This window comes from Phacochoerus africanus, chromosome 10 (genome assembly GCF_016906955.1).
Source record: "Phacochoerus africanus isolate WHEZ1 chromosome 10, ROS_Pafr_v1, whole genome shotgun sequence".
In the NCBI taxonomy this organism is placed as follows: domain Eukaryota; kingdom Metazoa; phylum Chordata; class Mammalia; order Artiodactyla; family Suidae; genus Phacochoerus; species Phacochoerus africanus.
In genome coordinates, this window is record NC_062553.1 from 542,018 (window position 1) to 567,886 (window position 25,869).

Genomic DNA, 25,869 nt, shown 5'->3' on the forward strand with positions numbered 1-25,869 from the left:
TCCATCCCCGCCTTGCTCAGTGGGTTAAGGATCCAGCGTTGCTGTGGCTGGGGTGTAGGCCGGGAGCTGTACCTCCGATTCGACCCCTAGCCTGGGAACCTCCATATGCCGCGAGTGCAGCTCTAAAATAGAAAAATAAAATAAAATTTGACTGAAGATGTTAAAAAACAAAACAAAACGCAAAGTGGTTGAAAACTAGAATCGCCGTGGATACCAGGGCCGCGGGCCAGGTGCGGGAAGAGCACAGGCCCTTGTTCCACTAGGGAGCCGCTTTCCTAATCCGATTAAGTGCTCCACCTCTCCCCTCCAACGGGACCTGCGGCTCCGCGCCAGGCTCCAGCGGGTCCTCTGCGCAAGGCGGCCAATGGAGCAGTGCTGACAGGCACCCTCGCCTTGCAGACCTTCTGGCACGACTACCATGCACGGTCACAGCCTTGAGAGGTCATGGCCAGGAGGGCTCACCGCCTCCGGGGGGGCCGCCCCACGCGAGCCCAGACACCTCCATAGCCGCGCTCCTCGCCGGACCCCGGACCCCCACTTCTGAGGGTGCTCGGTGCGTAGACGGCGCTGGGACGCCGAGTCGAAGGGCCGGGGGAGAGCCATCCCGCCGAGACCTTCCCGCCCCGCCTGGAGTTCAAGGAGGGAACCCGCCCCGCCGGGCTTCCCGCCGATTGGCTGAACGAGAGAAAGGCCGGCGGTGATTGGGTGGGGAGGACGCCTCTCGGCTTGCACGCCGCGGCCCCGCCTTCTTCCTCTGCCTCTCGACAGGGGGCGGACGCGATTGGTGCAGACGCGTCGGCCCGCCCCACCCCGCCCCGCGACGTCACTACCCGGCGTGCCGCGCGCCTGGCTTCCCCTCCGCCCGCTAATGTTTTGGCCGATTCAAGATGGCGGTGCAGGAGTCCGCGGCTCAGCTCTCTATGACCCTGAAGGTGCAGGAGTACCCGACCCTCAAGGTGGGGTTTGCGGCCGAGGGGTGCCCGCACCTGGCGGGGGCCGCGGGCCGTGTGTGCGGGGGGCGGTGAGCTCGAGGGGAGAAGGGGACAGGGCGCGGCCTGGGGCGCCGGGCGGGGGCCGTGGTCTGAGGGGCCGGGCTCCTTGGGTCCGGGGCCCGGGAGCCTGCGGCCGGCGGGTGTGGCGTGTGGCCGTCCGTGCCCCTGTCTGCCCGCAGGGGCTTTGTGACAGTGCGGGGAGCGCGTCTGCCTGGCGCCCCGCTTCACCTTCCAGAACGCGACTGTGGCCCCTTCTCCCCATCACGATGGCGAACACATCGGTGACAATTCTGGCCTTAGGCTGCCTGGTGACTTTGGAGGCTGGGGTCTCATGGGCGTGGGGTCGCAGGCGCCCATCCAGAGTGCCCACCGTGACTGGCCGTTGGTGTCCAGCCGTCCTCCCGGAAGCTTATGTCAGAAGGTGTTGATGTGTAGCTTCCAGACACGAATTAGGGGACCTGTAAGGAGAGACTTCACGACCCAATGGGAGCCCGTATACGGGGCGTCACCAAACCTGAAATACAGCCCTTGCCACTCGGTTGCCATATACGTGACCTTGGATGGTCACTTAGGCGAGTCCCTGACACTGGGATGAAATTGGTGTTCGTGGGGCGGAGGCCGGTACTGGCTCCTTCCCTAGTTAGCAGAGGAATTCATGGTGATTGAGTCCCAAGAAGCACCTGGGAATAATTCCAGACAAGATCAAGGTTGTAGCGTTCCCAGGGGACCTGTGGCTGAGCAGGGTGACTCAGTTCCTTTCCGGGGAGGGGGTGGCAGGTAGCTTCTCTCCTCCCCTGCGACCTCGGCATGCCCGTCCACCTCAGTGGTAGCAGGTGGGTGGGTGGTGGTTTTATACTCAGCTCCGCAAGACCCTGCGGCCCAGACCAGGATTCTCTGCTGCCTCAGGCGCCCAACTAGACATCCTTGAGTGTCACTTGAGTTCCAGAGTTATTCAGTAGTCTCCGATTAAAGTCGCCATGTAGACTCAGAGATAAAGAAATATTATAGTGTCATTGCAGGCGAGCCTGTCGGGTTAGAGTTCTACTTCTTTTTGAGAATGATTTTTAAAGCAGGATTTTTTGCAAGATAGCTTCATTTTCCCTCACAAATGATTAGAGCCCGTGTGATAACTTCTCTGTTCTCTCGACACACATGTCACTGTCACTGCTGAGTTAACATTTTTTTCAGGAGCAATTCTCAGTGGATCGTGAGGAAGTTTCACTAGGGAACCAGGGAGCCTTGATTTAGAAGCATTTGTTAAAGTGGATTTAATGAAGCACAGAAGAGCTGTCGGCTCCGGAGCTGCGCTGGTCACAGCCTTGAGCCGGGTCCAGAGGCAGGCGTGGTAGGAGGGGCGTGCCAGGCAGAGGCCGGAGGAGAAGGGGCCGAGGGCCAGGTTCTGGAAGGTGTGGGTCGTGCTTCTCTGGGGCACGGGCCGCTCTCCCACGTGGCTGGGAAGGAGCGTGAACTGAGTTCCTGGCAAGCGAGCGCTCCTCAGAAGGCTGGGAGGCTCAGGCTGGCTCCCCACAGCCTGGACGAGCACTTCCCACTTGTCTCCTGGGGAAGGGGCAGAAAGCGGAGCACGCTGACCCTCTCCCCGCCGAGCACCCGCCCCTGTGGTGGCCGGACTGGCACAGGCCTCTCCTCCTGCGGACTTGGGGCAACAGTGGGATGTTCGGCAGCACCCCTGGCCTCGCCCCGCCCTCAGGGTGCTGGGGAGGCCGCCAGGCTGCTCCTGCACAGCCAGCTGCCCTGGAGGAGGGGGAGCCGGCGGAGGGGGTGGCCCCGCAGAACCTCTGGTCAGGACCCTGCCGTAGGGGGCTTGTTCTTTCTGCAGCGTGCCTGGTGCTCTGGCCTGGCTGCGGGTCTGCCCTGGAGTGCTGTCTGGTTCGGGTTGTAGGCCTCGTGGAAGGGGAAGGGGAAAGTTGGGTGCCTAACCCACCATTGTGAACTGGAGGCCCTGGTTTTTTTGTTTGTTTGTTTGTTTGTTTTTTTGTTTTGACTTTTTTGCCATTTCTAGGGCCGCTTCTGTGGCATATGGAGGTTCCCAGGCTAGGGGTCCAATCGGAGCTGTAGACCCCGGCCTATACCAGAGCCACAGCAACACGGGATCCAAGCCACGTCTGCAACCTACCCCACAGCTCACGGCAACGCCGGATCCTTAACCCACTGAGCGAGGCCAGGGATCAAACCCGCAACCTCATGGTTCCTAGTCGGATTCGTTAACCACTGCGCCACAACGAGAACTCCTGGAGGCCCTGTTTTAATTGCATTTTTTAAAGTTTTTCTCGTTGTAGAAGCAGTTGTGTTTATCTCCAAATTATTTTGCTGATCTTCCCATTAGTATCTTGGAGTTTTTACTTCTGTCTTTTCCTTCAGGTAGCAGCAGGAAAATAATATTTTAGAGCCCCTTTTTATCAGCACCTAAGCGGGGAGCCGTGTGCTTGGCGGGGAAGCAGGGCCCAGCATTGCTCCCTGGGACCTGCTCTGGACACCTGGAGCCTCATCTCGGCTCCCAGCCGGGGGTCCCCCACACCCGTGCCCCCACTCCTGGGGCGGGCGGGGGAGTGTGCGGCTGCGCTGTCTGGGTCAGGAGGTGGGGTCTCCTGGAGCCTGGAGTTCTCTAGAGGAATGTTGACATCTGCTGCCTTTATGTGGTGGCATCTTGTTGCCCACGTCCCGCTCGGCCGATTCAAATGATTCAAATCCCGGCTCTGTTCTCGTAGAAGCTTTGGGTGCCAGAGACACGCCCCCTTCCGCGTAGTTGCCAAACTCGGTTTTGGCTGGGCTCGGGACCGCGTGTTGCCGGCTTCGAGAACGCCAGGAAGCACGAAGCCGCCGGGCTTTGGAGGCGAGGATCAGGGTGTGCTGGGTCTGAGCTTTTCCTTTGGTTTCTGGCTTTCCCTCCGTCGGCCGCGGTCCTCTCTGCTCTGCAGACACGGGCCCCAGCCCCGGCCCCGCTCTCTGCCCGGTCAGCCGCCGGCTCCTGCGACCAGCCAGCCCTCAGGTGACAGCCCCCTCGGCCACCTGTTCCGTGTCTTGCCTCATGTCAGCCGACGATCGTCCTGCCATCTCTTCTTCGTCCACGCGGCCTGCGGGGGCTCCGGTCCTCCCGCCCGTCCCCCCATCCGCCAGCGGGGGGAGCGGGGAGGGTTGGGGGCCAGCTCCCTTTGCAGGGCCTCCCGGAAGGGCGGGCTGGCTTTTGTGCTTCAGCTCCGAGGCCCGAGCCAGGGGTGGCCGTGCTGGCTGCCAGGGGACCGTAAAGAGACAGCCTGGCGAGGGCCCCTTGCCGCGGGGGCCCTGAGCAGCATCAGGCTGAGTGGTCCCTTGGTGTTTTCTTTCCGGCCTTGGTCACAGTCTGACGCTGCTTCTGTTAGATGCCCCTTGGAATGCTCATTCCTCGGCCAGGCCGTGTCTTGGGGTTGCCTCCCTCCCGGGGCCCAGAGGGCGCCCATGGGCAGAGCAGGCTTCTCTTCTGTCTGGTGGGAAGCTCCTGAAGCATTGGCATCGCACTTCTGCCTCCAGTTGCATCCTGGGCGTGGCGGCCTCCAGCACATGGAAGCTGGACTTGTCGTCTTGCCGGTCGCCTCCGCAAACCCGCTCTCTGCCTTCCTGGCCTCAGTGGGGGACCGCTCTTCCATCCCAGGGGCTCAGGCTGGAACCTCGCAGCCAGCCTTGGGCCCTCTGCTTGCCCATCTGCCTCCAGAACGTGTTCAGAGCCCAACCCGTCTCCCTGTGCCTGCCCACGTCCAGGACAGCCACCGGTCGCCAGGCAGTGCCATCCTCTGTCCTAGCAGCCTCTTCCCTACCTGGGGGGAAGCCCAGGGTTGTTAGAGTGGCCTCCCAGGCCCGTCGGCACTTGGCACCTCCCCCCCCCCCGCCCCCAGGCGCTTCGCCACAGTGGCCTTCCTGCTGCTGCGGGAGGTGCCAGCACCGGGCCCAGGGTCTTTGCTCTGGTGTCTTTGTTCAGCATGCTTCGCCCACATGTCTGTCGGGCTTAGCCCCCAGCCCCACCTCTGCTCAGGTGTCACCTGCTTGGTGGGGTGGCCTTGGTTCACCTGGGGCCCCGGGAGCCCTGTCCCCTCCTGCGGTCTTTCTCCTTGGCCGCTGTGCCGTCTCACCTGCTCCCTTTGCCGCTTTGTTTCTCACCACTGGGATTACACGCTGTGTGGAGGGAAGAGGAGAAATGACTCTTCAACGAACGAACGAACCTTGCCCTGTTATGTTGGCAATGCTGTCCAGAGAAGTAAGAATTGAAGCAGCAGGAAATGTGACGCTGAGAATGACGGCGACAAGTGTTCGTGTCCCGGAAACACGACCTGACTGCAGGAGGACGCAGTGGCCGAGGTCAGCACGGGCGCATCCCCGGTTTCGGCATCCCGGCGGCAGCGCGCCTCCCGGGACCGGCGCAGGCGGAGGTGCGCCTGTGCCCTGGTCGAGCCGCGGGGCTGGCAGCTGAGCGCGGCTGGAGGTGCGGCACGCGTCTGCCGTGCCAGTGACAGCTGGAGAGACACCCTTGGGCCTCCCTGCACCCCATCAGGCCTGGCGGGGCTCCCGGGAGGGCAGGACCAGGAGGCCGACGGCCGGCCCGCCGCTGAGTCCGGTGGGCGCTGCCGCCTCTGGCGTGTATCGTGTCTAAGAGGCCAGAGAGTCCGTTGCCCCCGTGTAACTATATGCTGGGCACTGGTGCCCGCCTGTGCTCGCCAGCTGTCCCAGGGCGGGAGGACGCGATCCCGGCTCCCGTCAGGCTGGCGGCAGTGGCTGAGGCATCTGCTCTCACTGCCCTTTCTCCAGTGGACCCGTGGCCGGAAAGATTCCTGCGACGGCTGTAGATGAGAGGCCCCCGTCCCCCAGAGGACGCCTCCAGCTTTGTCCATGCTGGGTGGAGGGAAGGGTCCAGCTCCTCAGTCCCCCCGGAGGCGGACCCGGCCCGGGTCATTGTTTACGAAGCCTGTTTAGGAGTTCCCGTTGTGGCGCAGTGGTTAACAAATCCGACTAGGAACCATGAGGTTGCGGGTTCGGTCCCTGCCCTTGCTCAGTGGGTTAAGGATCCGGCATTGCTGTGAGCTGTGGTGTAGGTTGCAGACGCGGCTCGAATCCCGCGTGGCTGTGGCTGTGGTGTAGGCCGGTGGCTGCCGCTCCGATTCGACCCCTAGCCTGGGAACCTCCACATGCTGTGGGAGCGGCCCCAGAAAAGGCAAAAAGACAAAAAAAAAAAAGCCTATTTAAAAGAGGGGATTCGAAGCACTCCTGTCCTTGGTGCCCCAACCCCAGGTGCAGACTGTGCCTGGCGTTCACCCGGGGTAGCGTGGGGCCGCCGAGACCCGACCACGCGTGCTTCGAAACACGAGGCAGCTCCCCAGATGGGATCGGATGTCTGCTGCCGCTCAGGGCTCAGCCGGACCCTTGAGAAGGTGCTGTCAGCTTCGCGGTCAACACTCAGAAACCTCCTTCGTGGAGTCTTAATTGGGAAAGACGAAAGGCCTTGTGCCTTCGGGGAAATCCTTCCTTCCCGTGCTGAGAACGTGACGGTGACAAATGAGAACGCCTGCTTTGCCAGCAGACACTGGGAAAGTCCACAGCAGACATTGGAGGGGTTGGGGGGACACAGCCTAAGGCAGGTGACACAGTGGGGGAGGAGAGCGCAGGTGTCAAGACAGGTCTCAGCACGGCGTGTCTGCCGTCTTCTCTTTCTGCTGTGAAAACTGGAAGGGTTGCTTTCCTGAGTCACTAAAGGGAAAGAGGTACTGGAGGAAATATAATTAGTATCAGCCAATTAAGTGGAGAAATCCTCCGATCTTAAAAGCTGTAGTGCCACAAATTAGTAGGGAAAAATGGAGTAGATTTTGATTAATACGAATAGAAATCTTTGGTGTAACCAGATAAAATAAAACCAGATTTTAGAAGCAAGTAACAAATCTTAAGAAAACATCTACCAAGGAGTTCCCTGGTGGCATAGCAGGTTAAGGATGTGGCACTGTCACTGCTGTGGCTTGGGTTCAGTCCCTGGCCCTGGCATGTTGTGGGCATGGCCAAAAAAAAATTACCAAGTAGGGACCATACAGAGCTAGTTCAAACTGATGTGAAAGCGCCAGGACGTTTTGGGTTGAGTGTGGGGCAGAGGACTACAGACAGAATATATGAAAGGAAGAGCGTTGAGGCGAGGCCTAAAATCGCTCGTTTGTTGAACGATGGCTGAATAGCCCATCCCACGTAGGGATGGCTTCCCCGGTGAAGTCTATGAAATGTTGAAAGAGGAGGTGGCACTGGCCCTTCGTGAACGACCCGCACATGGGGGAGGAAGAGACATTTCCCACCTCGTCCTCCGAGGTCCGGTTCACCCTGACGGCAAAGCCAGACAGGCGATGCCACAAGGAAACTACAGGCTGTAGGTGGGGGCATCCTCAACAGCGTGTCAGCAAAGCGAGTCTGACAGCGCAGGAAAGGACTGTGCGCCACGACGGAGTGGGATTTGCCCCAGGAGCGCAGGGCTGGCTCCACACTGAAGATGGGCGTACGGCCGTACTGGCAGCATAAAGGACCAACGCCACGTGGTCGTCTCAGGAGACACAGACAGAGGCACCTGACAGGAAACACGCCACAGGCTGGGGACAGAGGAAACTTCCTCGGCCTGCTGGAGAGCACCTCTGAGGCGGCCACAGCCAGCATCCTGCTTCGAGGCCGGGCGCCACATCCTTGCCCCGAGGTCGGCAGAAAGGCAAGGAGGGCTGTCCCCGCTTCCGTTCGTCGGTCCCACAGATTCTCATCGGGACAGTCAGGCAAGAAAAAGAAATGACATTCAGATTCGAAAGGAAGAAGCAGGACTCCGTTTGCAGGTGAAATGATCTGTCTGCGGAAAATGCTAAGGCCGGCCGGCCGACGCCCGCAAGACCCCCGCCCCCGCCGGCGCCAGCGAACCCGATCCTGCGAGGTTGCAGGACGCACAGCCGGTGTGTACTGAGAAGACTGGTGTTTCCCGCCGTGGAGCTGAATGGCGAGGACGGCAGTGGAGAAGAGGCTTCACAGTGACACCGTGGTGATTCAGACTTTAGGGGGGAGAAGAGGCTTGTGCTTCCGAGGATGCCGTTGGGAAAGTGAAAAGACTGCTAATGGGACGGAAAATACTTGCACATCATTCCTGGGAAGGATCTAGTGTCCAGAATACACGAAGAACTCAAAATTCAGCAACGTAAAGACGCGCAACCCAGTGTACAAATGAGCAGGTGATCTGAATGACTCCTTCGCGGAAGAGTCGCAGGTGCAGGAAGCGCAGAAGCAGCTCGCCGTCCTCTGTCATCAGGCGGGTAGCGAAACCCCAGGGAGGCACCACCACACCACGGAGAGACTGTGCAGAGGGTGGGCAGCAGCAGGCCTTGGGTAAGGGTGTGGGGAAGCCCAGACCCTGGCACACGCTGAGGGAGGCCAAGTGCAAACAGCCCACTCATGCTTCCAGAAGGGGACAGGGAGCTACTGGAGGAGCCCGTAGCTGTTCCCCCCCAGGTTCTTACCCAAGAGAGACGGAGACAGGTCCACACGGAGCTGGACGGGGCTCTTTAGAGCCTTACTCTTCAGCCTCAGCCCCAGAGTCCATCACCTCGTGAACACATGTAGCACTCCCATGATGGACCACCGTCCCGCCGTGGAAAGGCACAGGGTTCATGCCACCTCATGGGTGAAGCTTGGGCAAATGACACTGAGTAAAAAGAGCCAGTCACCAAAGGCCACGTCGTGTATGACTCCGTTTCTACGACATGTCCTGACTAAAGGAGCGCCAGTGGCTGGCGTGGGCAGGTCTTCTGCGGGCAGGGGTTCCTTCTTGGTTGATGAGAATGTGCTGGAAGAAGCTGCTGCTGGTGATAGTTGCACAACCTGGTGAGTGTCCTCAGAGACGCCAAGCTGCGGATGTTCATTCGAAGGGTGAGTTTGATGGTGTCTGAGTTACGTCTGAAATAGAAATTGTAAAATCAGAGATGTGGCTTTTGCTTTAGACAGTTCTTAAGTTATCTTTATTCTTTAAAATTGTCTTTAATCTTTTTGTTGCTGTCTTTTTATGGCCACACCCATATATGGAAGTTCCCAGGCTAGGGGTCGAATCGGAGCTGTAGCTGTCGGCCTGCAACACAGCGCACGGCAACGCCGGATCCTTAACCCACCGAGCGAGGCCAGGGATCGAACCCACATCCTCATGGTTGCTAATCGGGTCCTTTAACTGCTGAGCCACAGCAGGAACTCCTGTCTTTATTCTTAAATTATCTTCGGAGGAGCGAAGACAGTTGGTTTTGCGGGGATTGATTTGATGTCTTTCAGTCCGTTCTGTGACCCGCGGGAAGAGTGGGCCTGTTTCCGGACGGTGAAGATGGCCTCCTGTAGCTCCATCTGGAAGTTCTGTGGTTTCAGCTTTTGTGTTTTGGTCTGTGGTCCATGTCGAAGCAGTTTGTGTAGATCATGTGAGGTGGGGGTGGAGGCTCGGCCTTGCCCCGGGGAGGACCCGGCCCCTCTGTGCAGGCCCCGTCCTTCCTGCCCTGCCATGGACAGCGCGTGGGCTCCCCTCCGGGGTGCCCCACCATCTCGACCTCTCCCTGCCTTCCTCAACCCGTGCCTTGAGGCCGGGCAGCGTCGCCTGCGTTATCCAGATCATTCAGCATCTTTTCTTACTGTGGTGCATCCAGACTCATCGTAGTCGGGGCGTCTAAGTGTCCAGCCGTAAGCGGAGCTCTCTGGAACTCTCAGCTCGGGCCACCCGGCCAGAGCACCGCGGACAGGGGCTTATCCTCAGCGGACGCTCTGCCCCCCAGCACTGCTTCCTCTTTGCTGCTGGGAGCCGCCCGAGCTGTGCGTGGATCCGTGGAGCTGCGCGCCTGTCTGCACGCGTGGGAGCCGCGTCTCTCGTCTGAGAAATGCCAGCTCCAGTCCTCTGCCCGCATGTCCCTCGGGCCGTGTCTCTGCTGTGGGGCGTGGGAGTCGTCGCACAGCCTGGAGCGGGGCCCTTGTCCGGCACGTGCTTCGCAGACACGTGCTCCTGTGCCCGTGGCCAGTTCCCGCCGAGCGTCGTTCCGTTTCCTCCGGTTCCCTTCTTTCCCTTTGTGCTACGTTAAAGACCCACACGTTTCCCTGTGGGTCTGTCCTCACTGCGTGTCTCCTGGGCTGGTGGTTGTGGTCCACTGACGGCCACATCTGGGCCGTTTTCCTCCCAGAAGGGGTCTGGCTGCTGAGCTTGGGGCCGGGCACATCTGAACACGTCTCACTTTGGCCTGGTTCTCAGCCATACCTCGGCCTGGTTTAGAATCGCCAGCATTTCTGAAATTCCATTCCTCCTCTTGGCAGAGACCCTTCAGGAAGGAGCCTGTGGAGCTGCTGGTGACAACAGCAGGAACAGCTTGGGAAAGGCAGGAGGGGCGAGGCTGGGCCGCCCCGAGTCCTGGCGACAAGGCTGCCGCGTCTGGGGAACGGTGCCTGTGCCCGAAGCGTGGGCAGAGCGGGGGCTGCTGCTCAACCCCTGCCCCTGGACCGTAGCCGAGCCCGGAGGGAACCTGAAAGCTCAGCCGTGCAGCAGGAGCGGGCGGCCGGCCTTGACCCTGAGCGTGAGGGCAGGTGGTTTGTGGCCAGGAGCGGCGGCGGGGCTGGCCCGCGCCCGGCCGGGGCTCAGGGTCGGGAGGGATTGGAGCTTCGAGAGCACGGCTGGCGGGGTGCAGGCCGCCTGGCAGGGGGCGTTAGTGCCCGTGGGAGGGAGTGGGCCAGACCCCGCGTCGGCCTCTCCCCTGGGAAGAGGAAGGCCTGTCCCCGGTACAGCCGGCGCCGCGGGGGGCTGGCGGAGGCGGTCGCGTCAGGTGCTTCCTGTCTGGATGCAAGTGGCACCCCGCTTGCTCTGGGGTCTCCGCATCTCGTGTGGCGCGCAGACCGGGCAGGACCAGCTGCCCCGCGGGCCGTGCTCGCCCCCGGGCCGCGCTTGTGAGCGGCGCTCTCCTGGGGCTCGGTGGTTCTGACCGCGTTGATTGGAATGGAACGGTCGCGTCTGGATAAGGAAGCAGCTTTGGCGCTTTGGTTCCTTGTGTGTGTGGGATTTGTTCACTTTTCTAGGGATGCCACTTGTCTTGTTTTCTGCGCGTGCAGATGCAGGTCAGGTCAGACGCAGGCGACTGTGCTCACGCCGACGTGCGGGCCCCCGGCTGGGGCCTCCGCTCTGCCAGGGGACCGTTGGCGGAGCCCCCAGGAGGGGGCCCTGCCTCGCTGGGCCGTGAGGACGAGCGCTCCCCAGGACGTAGCTCCTGCAGCCGGGCTGACGCCGCCCCCCCCCCCCCCCCGGTGACCCGCTGGCCCCGGGGCAGCCACGTGCTGGCGGGGGCCTCACCTGGCTGGGTTCGCGTGGGACTCCCGGGCGCAATGCTGCCCTGCCTGCGCGCAGGCCGACCCTGCAGCCAGAAGGCGCCCCGCGCGTGGGCAGAGAGCCCGGGAGTGTCGGGGCGCCCCAGGGGTTTTCTGTCAGCGGGTGGCTCTGGACCTGCCCGTCGGTGGCCCCGCACCGCGACCTGCCAGGGGGCGCGGGGCTGTCCTGCACGGCTGGCTGCTGCGGCCTTGGGCCCCCTGACCTCTCGGCGCCCACCGGGCACACGGCAGGGTCCTCGCGGGCGGTCTCATCCGCCCCGGTCAGGTCCCCGGCCTGCTCGCCTTGGGCTGTCTCCGTACCTGCTGGCGACACTCGTCGGCTGCTGGGCAGGGTGGAGGCTGCGCCGCCTCTGGGACGTGGGATGTGGGGTGGGCGCCGTGCGTCTCAGCCTTCACGTCCTCGCCCAGAAACCTCACTCAGGCCCCTGAGGGTTCGGGCGGGTTGTAGAGGAGCCTCGTCGTTAGAGAGTGGAAGCCCCTCGCCCCAGGGGTGCTGCCCGGGCCCGCGGGAGGCCGGGCGTGGACGCAGCAGCCGTGTCTCCCTCAGGTGCCCTACGAGACCCTGAACAAGCGCTTCCGCGCCGCGCAGAAGAACATCGACCGAGAGACGAGCCACGTCACCATGGTGGTGGCTGAGCTGGAGAAGACCCTGAGCAGCTGTCCGGCCGTGGACTCCGTGGTCAGCCTCCTGGACGGCGTGGTGGAGAAGCTCAGCGTCCTCAAGAGGAAGGTCAGTGCTGGCAGCGCTGCTGCTGGGCTGCACGCGCGCGCGCCCCGGGCTCACCCTTCGCCTGGCTCGTCTGCGAGACGGGCTGCCTCCCGGGGCAGGGGCAGCGGCCGCGGCGGCGGCAGCAGCGGCAGGATGGGCCGTGCCCCCGCCCTTGCTCTCTGCCCTCGGGAGCCTGTCGGACTGGCAGGCTGGCCTCCCGGCCCATGCTCCTGTTCCTGCAGGGCCGGGGCACCCCGGTCCAGGTGTCCCAAGCCCAGATAGGGCGGCCAGGACCAGTGGCACATTGATTCTTTTCAGTTTCCCCTCAAAACGGCACAGTGGGTATCTTATTTCTGGGAAGGATGGGTATGCCCGCTGACGAGAACCCCTAGAGTGAGACATTTTAAAACATTTCATCGAAAGTATCAAAGAGCTCATGAGACAGAAAGGAATCACCAGCATCGGAGGGCAGGGGGTCGGAGGGGCCAAAAGGTGAGGGACCTGCTGCCTTGGGAGAGCCCCACCAAGGGCCTTGCTGGCCAGGGACTCGGGGCCAGTGGAGAGGGGCCCTGGCGGCAGGGCCTTGCAGCACGACACCCCAGGAGAGGGTGCCCAGGAGGGGACTTGCCTGGCAGAGCCCTGCCGCACAGGTTCACCACGCCCGGCTGAGCCGGGAGCCCTCGAACCTGGTGTCAGTACGTAAGTGGTCCCGGCAGCTGCTGCCTCCAGGCTCCGGGTGGAGTAAATGCAGTTCTGCCAGTGGAGGGTGCCTCTGTCTGAGCATCCGACGGTTCAGGTACGCAAGACACCATGGCTGAGACACCGCAGGAGCAGGAGAAGGAGCTGCACGGACTTCAGATACCAAAATTATCAAGTACAGACTTCACTCTGTGTAAAGAATGAGAAAACAACTTGAAAACACATGCAGGGACTAGAAAGTATAAGTGACTTAGAGTTAACCAGAACCCAATAAAACTTTAAGCAATAAAAATACCAAAACCTCAAGTGTTTGCTTGCAAGAAACATTTTAACACTTAATAAGCAGACCAAGGTAAAGAGAGAAGATTGGCCTGAGGAAATCACCCAGAATACAGCCCAGAGATGAAAAGAAGGAAGTACATAGAGGGGAGAGGGTCTCGGAGAGAACAGAGACTCTGCCCCGTCTGGCCGGAGTCCAGGCGAGCCGGGCAGGAGGGCTCACAGGTGCACGGGGAGCGCGTCAAGCCGGCCAGTCGCCCGTTCAGTCCTAAGCAGGACAGGTGAAAACAAGCCTAGGATTTTCACGTGGTGAGACTGAAGAAAAGAGAAACATTTTAAAAGCAGGTAGGGAAACATGCACGTCTCAAGAAGCGGCAAATATCCTGACAGCCCACTTTTTTTGCGTTTTGGGGCTGCACCTGCGGCACATGGAGGTTCCCGTGCTCGGGGTTGAATTGGAGCTGCAGCTGCCGGCCTGCACCACAGCCGCAGCAACGCCAGATCCTTAATGCACTGAGTGGGGCCGGGGATCCTACCTGCGTCCTCCTGAATACTAGGCGAGTTCATTATCGCTGAGCCACAGTGGACACTCCCCAACAGCCTACTTTTTGAGGTACGTTGGAAGCCAAGACAGTGAAACCTACTAGAATTCTACAAGGGCAGACCAGAGCTCTCCACCCGCTGTCCCGGGGTGGCCAGCAGTCACATTAACATTTAAATGGAATAAAGTCAGGAATTCAGTGCTTGCGGAGCTCCTGTTGTGGCTCGTATCCGTGAACACATGAGTTCAATCCCTGGCCTCGCTGAGCGGGTTAAGCATCCGGCATTGCCGGGAGCTGTGGTGTAGGTCGCAGACACAGCTAGATCCGGAGTGGCTGCGGCTGTGGTGCAGGCCGGCAGCTGCAGCTCCAGTTCAGCCCCTCGCCTGGGAACCGCCACATGCCATGGGTGCGGCCCGAAAAAGCAAAACCAAAAAGCCGCAAAAACCAAACTCAGTGCCTGGGTGGTACCCGCCAGACTTGCCAGTGGCTCTTGTGAGACGTGTACCACGCAGGCGTAGGGCACCTCTAGCTGGGTGCGCTAATTTTGAACGGAAGGGACGGCGAGAAAGGGTGTTAGGAAGGATGGGAAGTCACGTTACAGTGACAGTGGCTGAACTAAGCAGGAAGCGACGACGCAGTTAAAGCTGTGCTCTTCTAGCCGCCGACCTCCCGCCGGCCGGCCGATCTGCCGGAAGGTGGCCGGGCGGAGGGAGGGGCAGGCGCAGCCTCAGAAAGCTGGGTCTGCCCCTCCCGGTGACGACGGGCCCCCAGTTCCCTCTGACCTCCGGGTCTCGCGTCTGTCAGGGGTTGGGACGGGGGCCAGGGGTCGCCCCTCCTGAGCGCCTCTCCCACCGCACGTCGCAGGCAGTGGAGTCCATCCAGGCGGAGGACGAGAGCGCCAAGCTGTGCAAGCGCAGGATCGAGCACCTCAAGGAGCACAGCAGCGACCAGCCCGCGGCGGCCGGGCTGTGGAAGCGGAAGCGCATGGACCGCATGATGGTGGAGCACCTGCTGCGCTGCGGCTACTACAACACCGCCGTGAAGCTGGCGCGCCAGAGCGGCATCGAGGTGGGTGGGGCGCGGCGGGGCCCGGCGGCGGGCCGGGCTCTGGGCGGAGGGGGCGGGCGTGGCGTGGCTGCGTCGCGCGTGCCAGGGCTGCGTGCACGTGTTCTGATGAGCAGGGTGTGCAAAGGGCTCCTGCGCCCCCACGTGAACTGTGGCCGGGTGCCCTGGGCTGCTGGGCGGCAGCGCAGGGGAACTGTCCCCTCACCCTGCCAGGTCTCCGCACGTCTGTCCGCACCTTCTGTAGCCTTCAGCGCGATGTGGCTGGGAGCGTCCGTACCCGGGCGTCCTGAGGGCGGTGTTCACCGTGGGGGGTGGGGGACAGCGGTTGGAACTGCCCAGAGTGTGGCGCCCCTGCTCTGGCCTGTCCCCGCTCCGTGGAGGACGGTACCTTCGAAGTCCTCACTTCCTGGTGTGGCTCGGCCACAGCCCGCGCTGCCTTGTGCTCGGGACACGGGGCCCGCCCCTCCGCACCCTCTTCCTGACTGATGGGCGCTGGCTCCAGCCCTGGGCGGCCAGGACTTCCACGTGGCCGACACGCTTGGCAGCAAGAGGTGCTGCCTGTGCCGTGGGCCCAGACTCCTGCTTGGGACAGCAGGGCGCGCAGTCGTCCCTTGTATTCCGTACCCGCCTCCTCCCCGGCCCGCACCGCAGCTCCTGCCCGGCCTCGAGTTGCTGGTGCACCCTGTCGTCCGCGCTGGGTGTCGGGAGATGGGGTGGTGCCCCCAGAGGTGCAGAGAGGGACAGTGGGCCGGCCGGCCTCAGAGCCTTCAGGTCAGAGTGCGCCTTGTGGGAAGATGTTCCTGGAAGGGGGCTCCACGGGGAGCCCCCCCCCAGCCCCGTGTGCAGGAGTCCATAGGGGGACGTCCCTGTGGCCGTGGGGTTGGACACTCACCAGGGTAGAGGCTGCGGTGCTGCGGTTCGTTACCGTTAGGAACTTCTTTGCATCGAGATGCCATCAAGAGGACGTGCGGGTCGCGCAGACGTGGAGGGTCGTGGGGGGAGGAGCGCCCGCGTGGCGTCCCCCCTGTCGGCCGCCGTTCGCCGTCTCACCCGGTGCCTCCTGAGGGGCGACGCCTGCGCCTGGCTCTGGTGCACCTGGGCTGTCCTCCCGGAGACTCCCACGGCCAAAGGTCCACGGACGTCCGTGGACCCTCAGCAGGAAGGGAAAGACCCGGAAAGACAGGGACGCCACGGCTGCCCAGATGGAGGCCACGCAGGCGCACACACAGGTGCAGGTGGGAGAGGCCACCTCTTGGAAGTCCGAGCAGACCTGGAAAAGATGGAAAGTGGGCGAGAAAGGCTAGACGGTCGTGGGGCAGCCCAGCCCTTGCCGGCCGGGAAGGGCTCTGAGAGAGGAACTGGTGCAAGGAATGGAAGCGAAGCAGGGAAGCAGCCAACCTCTGCAGCGAGGGTAGCGAGCAGAGGTCTGACTTGGCGAGCCCTTCCTGCCGCGGCCACGGGGCGCCTCTGTCACAACCCGCCCCTCGGGAGGGCAAAGCTGCCGCAGCCAGAGGCGTAAGGGGCGGGAGCGTGAGGGGGCCGGGTGAGGGGAAGGGGCGGCGCGCCTGGCCAGGCCACTCTCCCAGCCCTGTCTGCCTGCCACCAGGTGTTCAGGACCCTCCTAGGACGTGGGGCTGAGGGGAGCTGGGGTGGGGGGTGTCGGCCTGGGGAGGTTGGGGGTGCGCCCAGTGTTTCCCGTGGGCCCCAGCTGCTGCCTCTCCTGAGGACGCGAGCAGAGCCACCCTGTGTGGCTGCCGTGACCACCCGCTGTCCAGTGTGGCGGCGCAGGAGCTGAAGAGCTGCCGGGGCGTCTGCAGCGCCCACCCTGACAGCAGCACACCCCTTGCCCTCTGGTCTGCTGCTCCTCGGTCCTGGACCGGTGCCCACTCGGTTGCACAGGACGTGCTCGCGGAGGACCCGTGCTGTCCGTGGGCGCATCCACAGTGCGAAGGAATAGCCCTTGATTATTTCTTGTTCATTTTGCTCTTAGGCTCTTGTTCTCACTGCAGCGTCGTTACCACGGCGCACGTCTTGATGCGCATTCACACACTCCTTCTCTTGAAGTCGGTTAGGCGTCTTGTACTTAAAAAGCTTGCATCTTACGCTACACCCATCACTAGGACTCTGGTCCTTCCCGCTGCACGGCCTCTGCGTGGAGCATGATGTGGCCCTGGGGCTCCGCCCTGGATGCTCCGTGGTGAACTCCTTGGCTCTGACGTGGCCGACCTTGGTCAGAGAGCATGGGCAAAAAAGTGCCCTTGTCCACCCCTTTGCAGCACCGAGAAGCCCTTGTGAGGCCTGAGCAGGGGACTCAGGCTTTGTGAGTCTGTTCCAGATGGAAGAGAAATTTACCTTTTGAAATCACCTCTCTCTGTGTGTCCTGGGAGGTCCTACCCTGACCTCTTGCTGTGGGCCTCGCACTGCGGGTCCCACACAGAATTTCCCTGACTGCAGCAGGTGTATCCTTGAGTTGGTGGGCGCGTTAGCGCGGGTCCTGGGCCCTGCCGGGATCCTCCAGCACAGCAGGCGTGGCTGCGCTCAGCCTGCCCTCCCAGATTGCCAGGCCTTGGGGAAGAGGAGGGGAGCAGGCGGCAGAGGGGAGAAAGATCCAGCCCCCCCATCCGCCCTGCTGCCCCTTCTTAAAAATCTAAGCCTTAAATCAATCGGAGAGAAAAACACAGAAACTGAGGGTAGGCACTGCTGGGGTCTCCTGCCCTCCCCGTGAGGAGGTTTACGCAGCGGACTTCCGCCCCTCGGGGCCCAAGTTCTGGCAGAGCCTGGATTCTCACCTAGTGCGGAAGCCAGTGTCTAAATGGGGCACCGGGCCGGGGCCCCGTGGAGGGGCTGCCCCGTGGGGGTGGGGGAGGGCTGTGCCATGAGCTACAGAGCGTGGACTGCGGGGCAGCCGGGTGCTGGCAGGGAGCCCAGGGCCTGCAAAGGGCCTGCCTTGGCAGGTGCAGAGGCCGCTCCTCTGAGCCGGTCCTTCCCTCCCTGCAGGACCTGGTGAACATCGAGATGTTCCTGACGGCCAAGGAGGTGGAGGAGTCCTTGGAGAGGCGAGAGACCGCCACCTGCCTGGCTTGGTGCCACGACAACAAGTCCCGGCTGCGCAAGATGAAGGTGTGTGGCCTGCCCCGGGAAGGGGCTCCGGAGGGGGCGGGGCTCCGGAGGGGCGGGGCTCCGGAGGGGCGGGGCTGCACCGGGGCGGGGCTCCTGGGAGGGGCGGGGCGCACGGCGCTTGCAGGGGGTGCTGGGGCTGCGCCAGCACCTGGGCCGAAGCGCTTTCTCACCTGTCGGTTCAGCGTTCTGTAGCTGGTTCGTGGTGGGGGCTGTAGGGTTTGGTGTGGGTTTGGGGTCTTATTGGGGGTAGTGTTTGGGCAGAAACCGTGAAAGGTGCACCCCTCTGCATATGGTTTGGACAGATGTTCTGAAGGGCGAGGTAGCGCCCGCATGTGCGCTGCACGTGTCCGCTGCGCTGCTGGGCTTGGAGTCGGGGGCGGGGGCCGGCTCCGCCCGTTCACTCAGGCCCACCTGCCAGTGTGCAGAGTTCCAGGCCGGGGTATTCTCAGATACAGCCTTTCCGGAGACAAACAAGCTGCTTAAAATGGACACTTAGAGATAACTTGCGGAGTTAAACATGCTTCCTGAAAGGAGTCACGGCCCCAGGGCTTGCAGAAACGCTTGATTATATTAACCTTTCCTGCCTCGTTAGAAAAACTTTGTTTTCTGTGTTCTAAACTGAGTGCCTCTAACCCCGCCCCATTGAGCTTGTCCTGTGCGCATAGTCACCAGCCAAGGGTGACACTCTCTGCCACTCAGGGCCGCCAAAGCGAGCACGATGCGAAGACGGGACGGAAAAGTAGAGTGGCCAGTGGCTCCCCTAAAGAGAGTGAGGATCTTGGTATGGAAACCATAAAAGGAAAGCCAGAATTGGTATGTAACTGCGCCCGCTCTCCTGCTCCACCCCCACAGCCGGGCGCTCGGTGGGAACCGGGGCAGCAGGTGAACAGCCTCCGGTGGCGACAGGCGGCTTCTGCAAGCCCTGTCCCCTCCCAGAGAACACGGCTGCTTGGCGAGGGCACGCCACGTGGGCCGGGTCGCAGCGGGGGCCTCGCAGCTACCGGGGGTGGGGCCGTGGGGGCTGAATCCACCCACCGTGTGTTCCCGGGGCCTCGCCACCAGACTTGATGGGGCATAAGTAGGCATCCGAAAGCGCATTTGGAAGACGCCGCGACGCCATCCCTGACACGCTCCTCACGCAGTGTCCACTCAGCAGAGGTGGCTTGCACACGTGAGCTCACACAGGCCCAGGCCGGGCAGGGGCGGGGGCGGGGGGCAGGCGCCGGGGGCCCCGTAGATCAGTGGTGAGACTCCACGTGAGGAAAGACTGATGACTCTTGAGAGCCAGGCTCCATCGTTGGAAGCTTCCAAAGTCCTGGGTGCGCCAAGCGGAAGCTCCTGGGTCGGCTGGGGCCCTGGACGCGTCGGGCCGAGGGAGGCAGCAGGGTGTGGGCTGTGTCTGCGTCGTCACATGGAGCCACAGCCTGCACGCGGCGTGTTCCGTCTTCAGCTCGGGATGGGCTCGTCCAGCTCGGCGGGCGCGGGCCGAGTCTGAACGCCAGCAGCACGCGAACCTTAGCGGACTGTCTGGAGGTTGACCTGGCGAAGCCAAGAGCCGCCGTCAGTGATGAAATATGTTTACACACGTCACTTGGGTGGAGCTGTGACCCAGGGTTTGTCTGGAAAAGCCCCGCGGGCTGGGCCGTCCACACAGCCCCCCCAGTGGAAGCATCGGCCCGAGGCAGGCGGGGCCTCTCCCCGCTGCTCCCGCCCGTCTGGCCTCTATGCGGCACTGACGTTCCTTGTCGGTGGTTTGTGCGGCACCTGCCCGGTGGCACGTGCCCTGCTCCCCCCAAGCCGGGGTTGGGACAGACCCTGCCCGGGGCTCAGTGCCCACACACAGGGCAGGGAGGAGGGTCGGTGGGGACTCCGCCTGCTCAGAGCACCTCTGGTGCGGACGTGTAGGTGCCAGGTAAGTGGCCCCGGGCAGTACAACCCGGTGGTGAGGTCAGCCCGTGCTCCACCCTGTGTCCTTGGGGTGAGGCTGGGGCCTTGGTGGAGGGTGTCGCCTGGGGTCCATCTGGGACGCTGCTCCAGAACGCACTGTGCACGCTGGGAGTCGGGGCAGGGGGTCTGTGGGGCCGGCACGGCGCCCTGGAAGCGTCAGGCCTAGAACCCTGTCGACGCCATCTCGATCGCTGGGTGCCCTGGGAGTGAGGCGGGGGGAGCCCCCGAGGGCTTGCTTCCCCTTCTCTCAGCCCCAGGGCCTCTGTTCCGGTTGGAAAGTATGTTCTGGAACTGTGCCGAAGACGTTAGCTTAAGTGACTTCTTTTGTAAACAATCCAGGTGTCAGCTGGGGTCGCAAGAGTTAACTTTGCCTGCTTGCACGCTCCCCACAGCCAGAGTTTTAGCCCAAGGTGGATCGATGCCGCTAAGATGTCAGGGTTATCCGGGGCCTCCATACAAGTGACCCCACTGGTGGTGCCCCGTCACCCCCCAGCCCAGCCCCGCAGAGCCTCCTGTGGAGCTTTGGGAGCATGGCCACCTCGCCACTTAGCAGCTCCAGCCCCAGACCCCGTGCATCCGCGCTGTGGGTCCTGGGGCTCCCGCCTCTTAGAGGAAGCAGCGCGACCTGCCACCTGCCCTGGGCCCCGCCCGTCCCAGGGCCTTTTGAACTGGCTTTTCCCTCTGCCTGGAATGTACCTCCTGGAGACCTTCCAGCACCCCTCTCCCCCGAGGGCCCTTGCCCAGTGCCCCCTGCTCAGAAACCTGGGTTCCCCGACCCTCGGGCCTCCCTGTGCGGAGGATGGGCAGTGCGCTCGCGAGCATGCACGGAAGGACTGCTGCCGCGCTTCGTGGGGCGCACACGGCCAGCAAGTGGCGCCTTCCACGGCCAGCGGTTGGGAGCTTTTCTTCCTGTGCTCACCCGGTTCCTTGGGAAATCGCGTCCCTGAGCTGAGCTGCGGGCGGCCGCCACAGCCTCCAGCTGCCTCCCACTGGGCCCGCCCGGCCATCCCCAGGGCCTGGCCCCGTGGGACGTGCTCGGACCTCTGGCCCTCAGGTCGCCCATCGCCAGGCCGAGCGGGAGAGGCAGGGCCCACGGTCCGCAGAACCGAGGCAGCGGCGTTGGCCACCAGTTGAAATGACAGTTTCGGCAGCAGACGGGCCCACGCAGCCGCTCTGAGCTGTGCGTGTGTGAAGCGCGGGGCCGGGGACGCACTGCGGTGCTGTCGTCTAAGCCGAGCGTTATCTCGTCTTTCCCCTCAGAGCTGTCTGGAGTTCAGCCTGAGGATCCAGGAGTTCATTGAGCTCATCCGGCAGAACAAGAGGCTGGACGCCGTCAGGTAGGGCTCCCCGCACGGCAGCCTCGCTCCGGCTCTGGGTCTGGCAGCGCAGGGGTCCAGCGGGTGTTCTCTGATGGCCGGGAGTGGCCGGCAGCCGCTCCTCTGCCATTGCCAGGTTGGGGGGTGGGGGGGTATGCTGTCGTTTTCCTCGGGATAGTGTCCTGAGTGTCCCCGACAAGGCCAGACCTCCGCCCGGTCCCAGTGTCGTCGGGCAGGGGCTTTGCAGTCAGTGGAGCTGGGCTTTTCTCAGCCATCCTGGGGCTCGCGGGGGCGGCTGCCTCGGCTGGCGGGGTCTGTCGGTCTGGATGGGAGGACGGCGATGCTGGCGCTCGCCTGGCTGTGGGCTGAGGCCCCTGAACAGGAGTGCTGGGGCCACAGCCCGACCCGGAAGCGGCAGAGCAGCCGTCCTTTCTGACCACGTGGGCCCAGGCTGGGGAGGCTGCGAGCACAGAGGACGTGGTGTTTAGGGGGTGGGCCAAGGGCACTTCTCTCTCGGGACGCGCGCCTTTGGGAAGGAGCTGGCGAGGGCGTGGCGGCAGGGGGTGCCCGTGCCCTCCTGGGTCCCCGCCCGCACAGCCCGGGCTGAGGGCCTGGGTCTGATCGGTGCCCGTGAATGAGGCTGTTCTGGGGCGGGGGTCCCTGCAGAGCTGGGAGGTGGAACCGGCTCGGGCTCCTGGAGCTGTGTGGGAGGGGGCGGGTCAGGCCTGGTGCCAGTAAGATCGTTGGGCCTGGCTCGTGGGTCCTGCTTGAGTGACAGCACACTTTGTGTGTCGGGTGGGGACGGAGCCCTGGGTCTGAGGCGCTGGCTCAGAGCGAGCTCAGCCTCTTAGAGATGGACGCGCAGACTCCAGCGGGCCGTGCTGTCCTTTTCTAGACACGCAAGAAAGCACTTCAGCCAGGCCGAAGGGAGCCAGCTGGATGAGGTGCGCCAGGCCATGGGCATGCTGGCCTTCCCCCCCGACACGCACATCTCCCCCTACAAGGTAAGGGCCCGGGCGCCACAGCCCCGCCCGGCCTCCACGCTACGGAGACCTTGTCCATCTCGCGCCCATGGCTGCTCAGGCCAACCCGAAGCGCTTCAGCCTGTCCCTGTCCCGCCTTCTCCCTGTGCCAGGATCGCGGCCTATCTGCCCAAGTCCCTGCCCCACGGGTGTCTCTTCCGACCTCCAGGGAGGCACAGCCCCCAGAGCTGTGGTTCTTTTGCCCCCTTGGGAAACCTGGGGGCAGCCCTCATGGCCTGCAACCACCGTGCCTCCAAAGACACGGCACCCTCGCAGCCTGATCTGGCAGCCCTCCTTCCGCCCTGCCCTTGAGACTGGCCATGCTCCCAGGGTGCCCGCTGAGTCCGGAGCAGCCCCCAGCGCCAGGCTCCTCTCTCAGACAGCCTTTCTTGGTCCTTGGCGGTGCGCACAGAGTTCTCCAGATCCCGAGGTCGTGCTTGCTTTTGATGAACAGCTGTGTCTTGGTCACTTCTCTCGCCTGGATGTGTGCTCTAAACTGTCCAGAGACGCCAAGCGGGCGCCTGCAGCTTTTGCTCAGACACGCCCCGCCCCCGCCGCGCCCCCTCCTGGAGCACAGCCACCGCCTCCCTCCCTCGGTTTCCTGTGGAGACTGGGGGCCCGCCCAGGGTCTCTCCCCCCCAGGGTCCGCTCCCTCCCGCACCGCCTCCAGACTCGTGCAGCGGCTGCTCATCACTCAGCTCCAGAGCCCCTTTGACCTGTTTCCATGTTTGCTGCCACACACATCCACTTCTGTCGACAGGTTTCTAGGTCTGTTCTGGTGCCTGTGACATGGTACTGTAGACAGAAGCGTCGTGGTGACAGTTCTGGGGGCTGCAAGTCCAGGCAGGTGCCAGGTGACGGTCTGGCATGGCCCTTGTCTGAGTCACAGCCCTCCCCCCAGGTCCCCACGGGACGAAGTGTCGGGAGCCCTCTGGGTCCTGACCCATCCAGCGGCTCTGCGCTCAGAATCTCCTCCCCTCCCTGAGTAACTGGTGGGCCGTGTACAGTTGGACCACAGCAGCCATCGCGTTTGGACGTTTCGGTCCTGGTCCCCGCAGGAGAGACTCAAACCCTTGAGTCTGTGCCCTGACCTGGCCCTGTTCTCGGGCCTTGAGGCTGGTCTCTGTCCAGGGCCCCCAGTGTTTCCCCTGCAGCCCCACCCCAAAGGGTGCTTTGTGGGAGCCCCTGGGCCGACCTGGTCCCCACCCCCCGGAGCGCTTGGCGCTGGCCTCCCGTGCTGCCTGGGCTCATGCTTTCTGCCGGGCTCAGGAATCAAGGGCTCTTCAGGCACTGCGTGTGGACTCGGAGTTTGGCCTTGGGTTTTTCTTCCTGCCCTGGAGACTTGTCGGAGCGCAGGAAAGCCCAGCCTGCCCTTGGGGGTGAGCCGTTCCCCTCAGTTCCCCTCAGCACGGCGTCGGGGCAGCCTTGCAGGGGGGTAAAGGGCCCGGTGAGTGCCACCACCGCCGCTCGGGGGCGGGAGGGGCCGAGCCTCAGGGCAGGCGGAGCTCCCGGGCTGCGCGGCCGCGCTGCCTCCCGAGACCGCGGTTGGGCCCATCCAGCCACACGAAAGAGAGCTAGGTGACAGGGGAGGACCTCGAAGGGGTCAGTGTCCCAGGAAGCGAGGGCGGCCCTGGGCTCTCGCTGGCCATGGGAAGTCCAGGCTGCCCTCCAGCCGCAGGCATGGTCGCAGGGAAGAAGCCTTTGCTGTTGTCACTCCTCAGCCCTGTCTCCCCAGGACCTCCTGGACCCGGCCCGGTGGCGGATGCTGATCCAGCAGTTCCGCTACGACAACTACCGGCTGCATCAGCTGGGAAACAACTCCGTGTTCACCCTCACCCTGCAGGCCGGCCTCTCGGCCATAAAGACACCGTATCCTTCGCGCTGGGAGGGGCCTGCCGTGTGCACCCCGGCCGGGTGTGGGGCTGGGGTCCGCGCCCCCAACCTCGCCAGCCTGCCTCTGCCTGGAGAAAGGTGCCGCGTCCCCTTCAGACCCGCGTCTGGACTGGGGTCCGTCCGTCCGGCGGGGGGAGGGGGCTGCCCAGTGGAAACCCGCCCTGAGATGGGGCGCCTCCGAGACGTGGCCAGACTCCCAGGTGCGCGACGCTTGCGGGGAGGGAGCGAGCCGCTGGGAAAGGCGTCTCGCCTGACGCCCGGGGCGCCCCTAGAGCCCCAGCCCCGCGTGGTGTCGCGTCGTGTGCCGCGTGCCCCCGCGCCACCCTCCTTAACCCGCGCGCAGGCAGTGCTACAAGGAGGACGGCAGCTCGCGGAGCCCCGACTGTCCAGTGTGCAGCCGCTCGCTCAACAAGCTGGCGCAGCCGCTGCCCATGGCGCACTGCGCCAACTCGCGCCTGGTCTGCAAGATCTCGGGAGACGTCATGAACGAGAACAACCCGCCCATGATGCTGCCCAACGGCTACGTCTACGGCTACAACGTGAGGGCGGGGGCGGGGCCCGGGGCCCGGCGGGGCGGGGTCCGGGGCCCGGCGGGGCGGGGTCAGGGGCCCGGCGGGGCGGGGTCAGGGGCCCGGCGGGGCGGGGAGGGATCCGCCCCGCTGGAGGAGGATCAGCCGCGGTTTCTTGGCCGGGGCACCTGCAGCAGGACGGAACTTGCCAAAGGCGGTGGTTTGTTTCCCGAAAGTGGGTTTTGGTGCGTTTCTCTAGAGACGTCGGGCTAAGCCGCATGGCCGTTTTAACGCGCCTGCTCTTGCTTTGCAGTCCCTGCTCTCTATCCGGCAGGATGATAAGGTCGTCTGCCCGAGAACCAAAGAAGTCTTCCACTTCTCCCAGGCCGAGAAAGTGTACATCATGTAGGCAGGGCGGCCGCGCCTGGGCGGCCCGCGGGCCCCTGCCTGCCTGTGTTTCTGTTTCTTGCGACCAAAGATCCGTGAGCAACGACAGACACTCTTGGGAAGAGAGGAAGTAAGATTTAACAAACTTGTACTTGAATTTGTAACAAGTCAGCTGTTTGACGCTTCTGAAGCGCTTTCACCTTTCAGAGAAATGTTTCCTTAAAGACTGACCACGCGGGGGGCGGGGGGGGGGGGGAAGCTAAGACATTTCACAATCGGAACCGAGTCCTTCCCCGTGTTCTCACAGTTCCCTCCCTTTTGCTAATAACGAACCCCGGAGAAGGCGCTGGTCCTCGGCGGTGGCGTGGGAGCAGTGGCGGCCATGGCTGACTGGCCTGCGGGGACTCTGGCGCAAGGGACCCTCTCACTCCTCTGTAGAGCTGCTGCCAAAACGCCAGGATGGCCGCCTGCCCGCCACCGCGCCTCTGGGGCCGTGTTGGGATGTGTGGGTTCAGGGTCACGTCACTCGTGCCGCCTTATCTCCTGCCCGAGAATGTACTACGTGGAAACCCACTGGACCAGCGTCTGCAAAGGCCTTGCCGAGGTTCCATAACTTTAGCTCTAAATCTCATCACGGAAACCAGTAGTTCAGTTAAAGTAACCACCAATGACTCTGCCAATCAGACGAGCCATTGTAGTTTACACAAAGCTGTATCGTAGAGGTTGGTATTCAGCGCTTATTTTTGCATGTTGATGTTGATTAGCTAATAAACTGTAAATGTAAGACATGCGAATAAAAGGCTTTCTCCTTCTTGTTTGGTGCGAAGCAGCAGTGGCTGTGCCCAGGGCCTCTTCAGCCTCATAGCCGCTCCCCCAAGCGGCACCTGGTGCCGGGGGGGCCCACTGGGGTTCTTGTAAGGGGCCTGGGAAGCCGAGGGTGTCTCCTGCTAAGCAGGCACCAGGTCTGGAAGAGGGGCAGTGCTCCCTGAGATCCACCCTCTGGACG

The 25,869-nt window shown here is 63.1% G+C and overlaps 1 protein-coding gene across 3 annotated transcripts; it reads left to right on the forward strand.

Annotated features, from left to right (window-relative positions):
- The first annotated feature begins 831 nt into the window (after positions 1–831).
- On the forward strand, positions 832–25,649 carry MAEA (macrophage erythroblast attacher, E3 ubiquitin ligase). 3 transcript variants are annotated; one of them, XM_047797936.1, is made up of 10 exons: positions 832–956; positions 11,923–12,105; positions 14,469–14,672; positions 17,667–17,789; positions 18,489–18,602; positions 20,997–21,073; positions 21,948–22,056; positions 23,810–23,943; positions 24,311–24,506; positions 24,790–25,649. In XM_047797936.1, exons 1-10 carry the CDS (start codon positions 888–890, stop codon positions 24,883–24,885), a joined length of 1,305 nt encoding a protein of 434 aa, XP_047653892.1. In that variant the 5' UTR covers positions 832–887; the 3' UTR covers positions 24,886–25,649. The 3 variants fall into 3 exon arrangements, with proteins under 3 accessions (XP_047653892.1, XP_047653893.1, XP_047653894.1); XM_047797938.1 differs by lacking the exon at positions 832–956 and adding an exon at positions 4,917–5,339; XM_047797937.1 differs by lacking the exon at positions 18,489–18,602.
- The last annotated feature ends 220 nt before the right edge of the window (positions 25,650–25,869 follow it).

Coding starts and splice junctions, on each gene's coding strand:
- MAEA (XM_047797936.1), top strand. CDS start 888: ATGGCGGTGCAGGAGTCCGCGGCTCAGCTCTCTATGACCCTGAAGGTG. Junction 12,106..14,468: donor TCAGCGTCCTCAAGAGGAAG/GTCAGTGCTGGC, acceptor CGCACGTCGCAG/GCAGTGGAGTCCATCCAGGC. Junction 21,074..21,947: donor AAGAGGCTGGACGCCGTCAG/GTAGGGCTCCCC, acceptor GTCCTTTTCTAG/ACACGCAAGAAAGCACTTCA.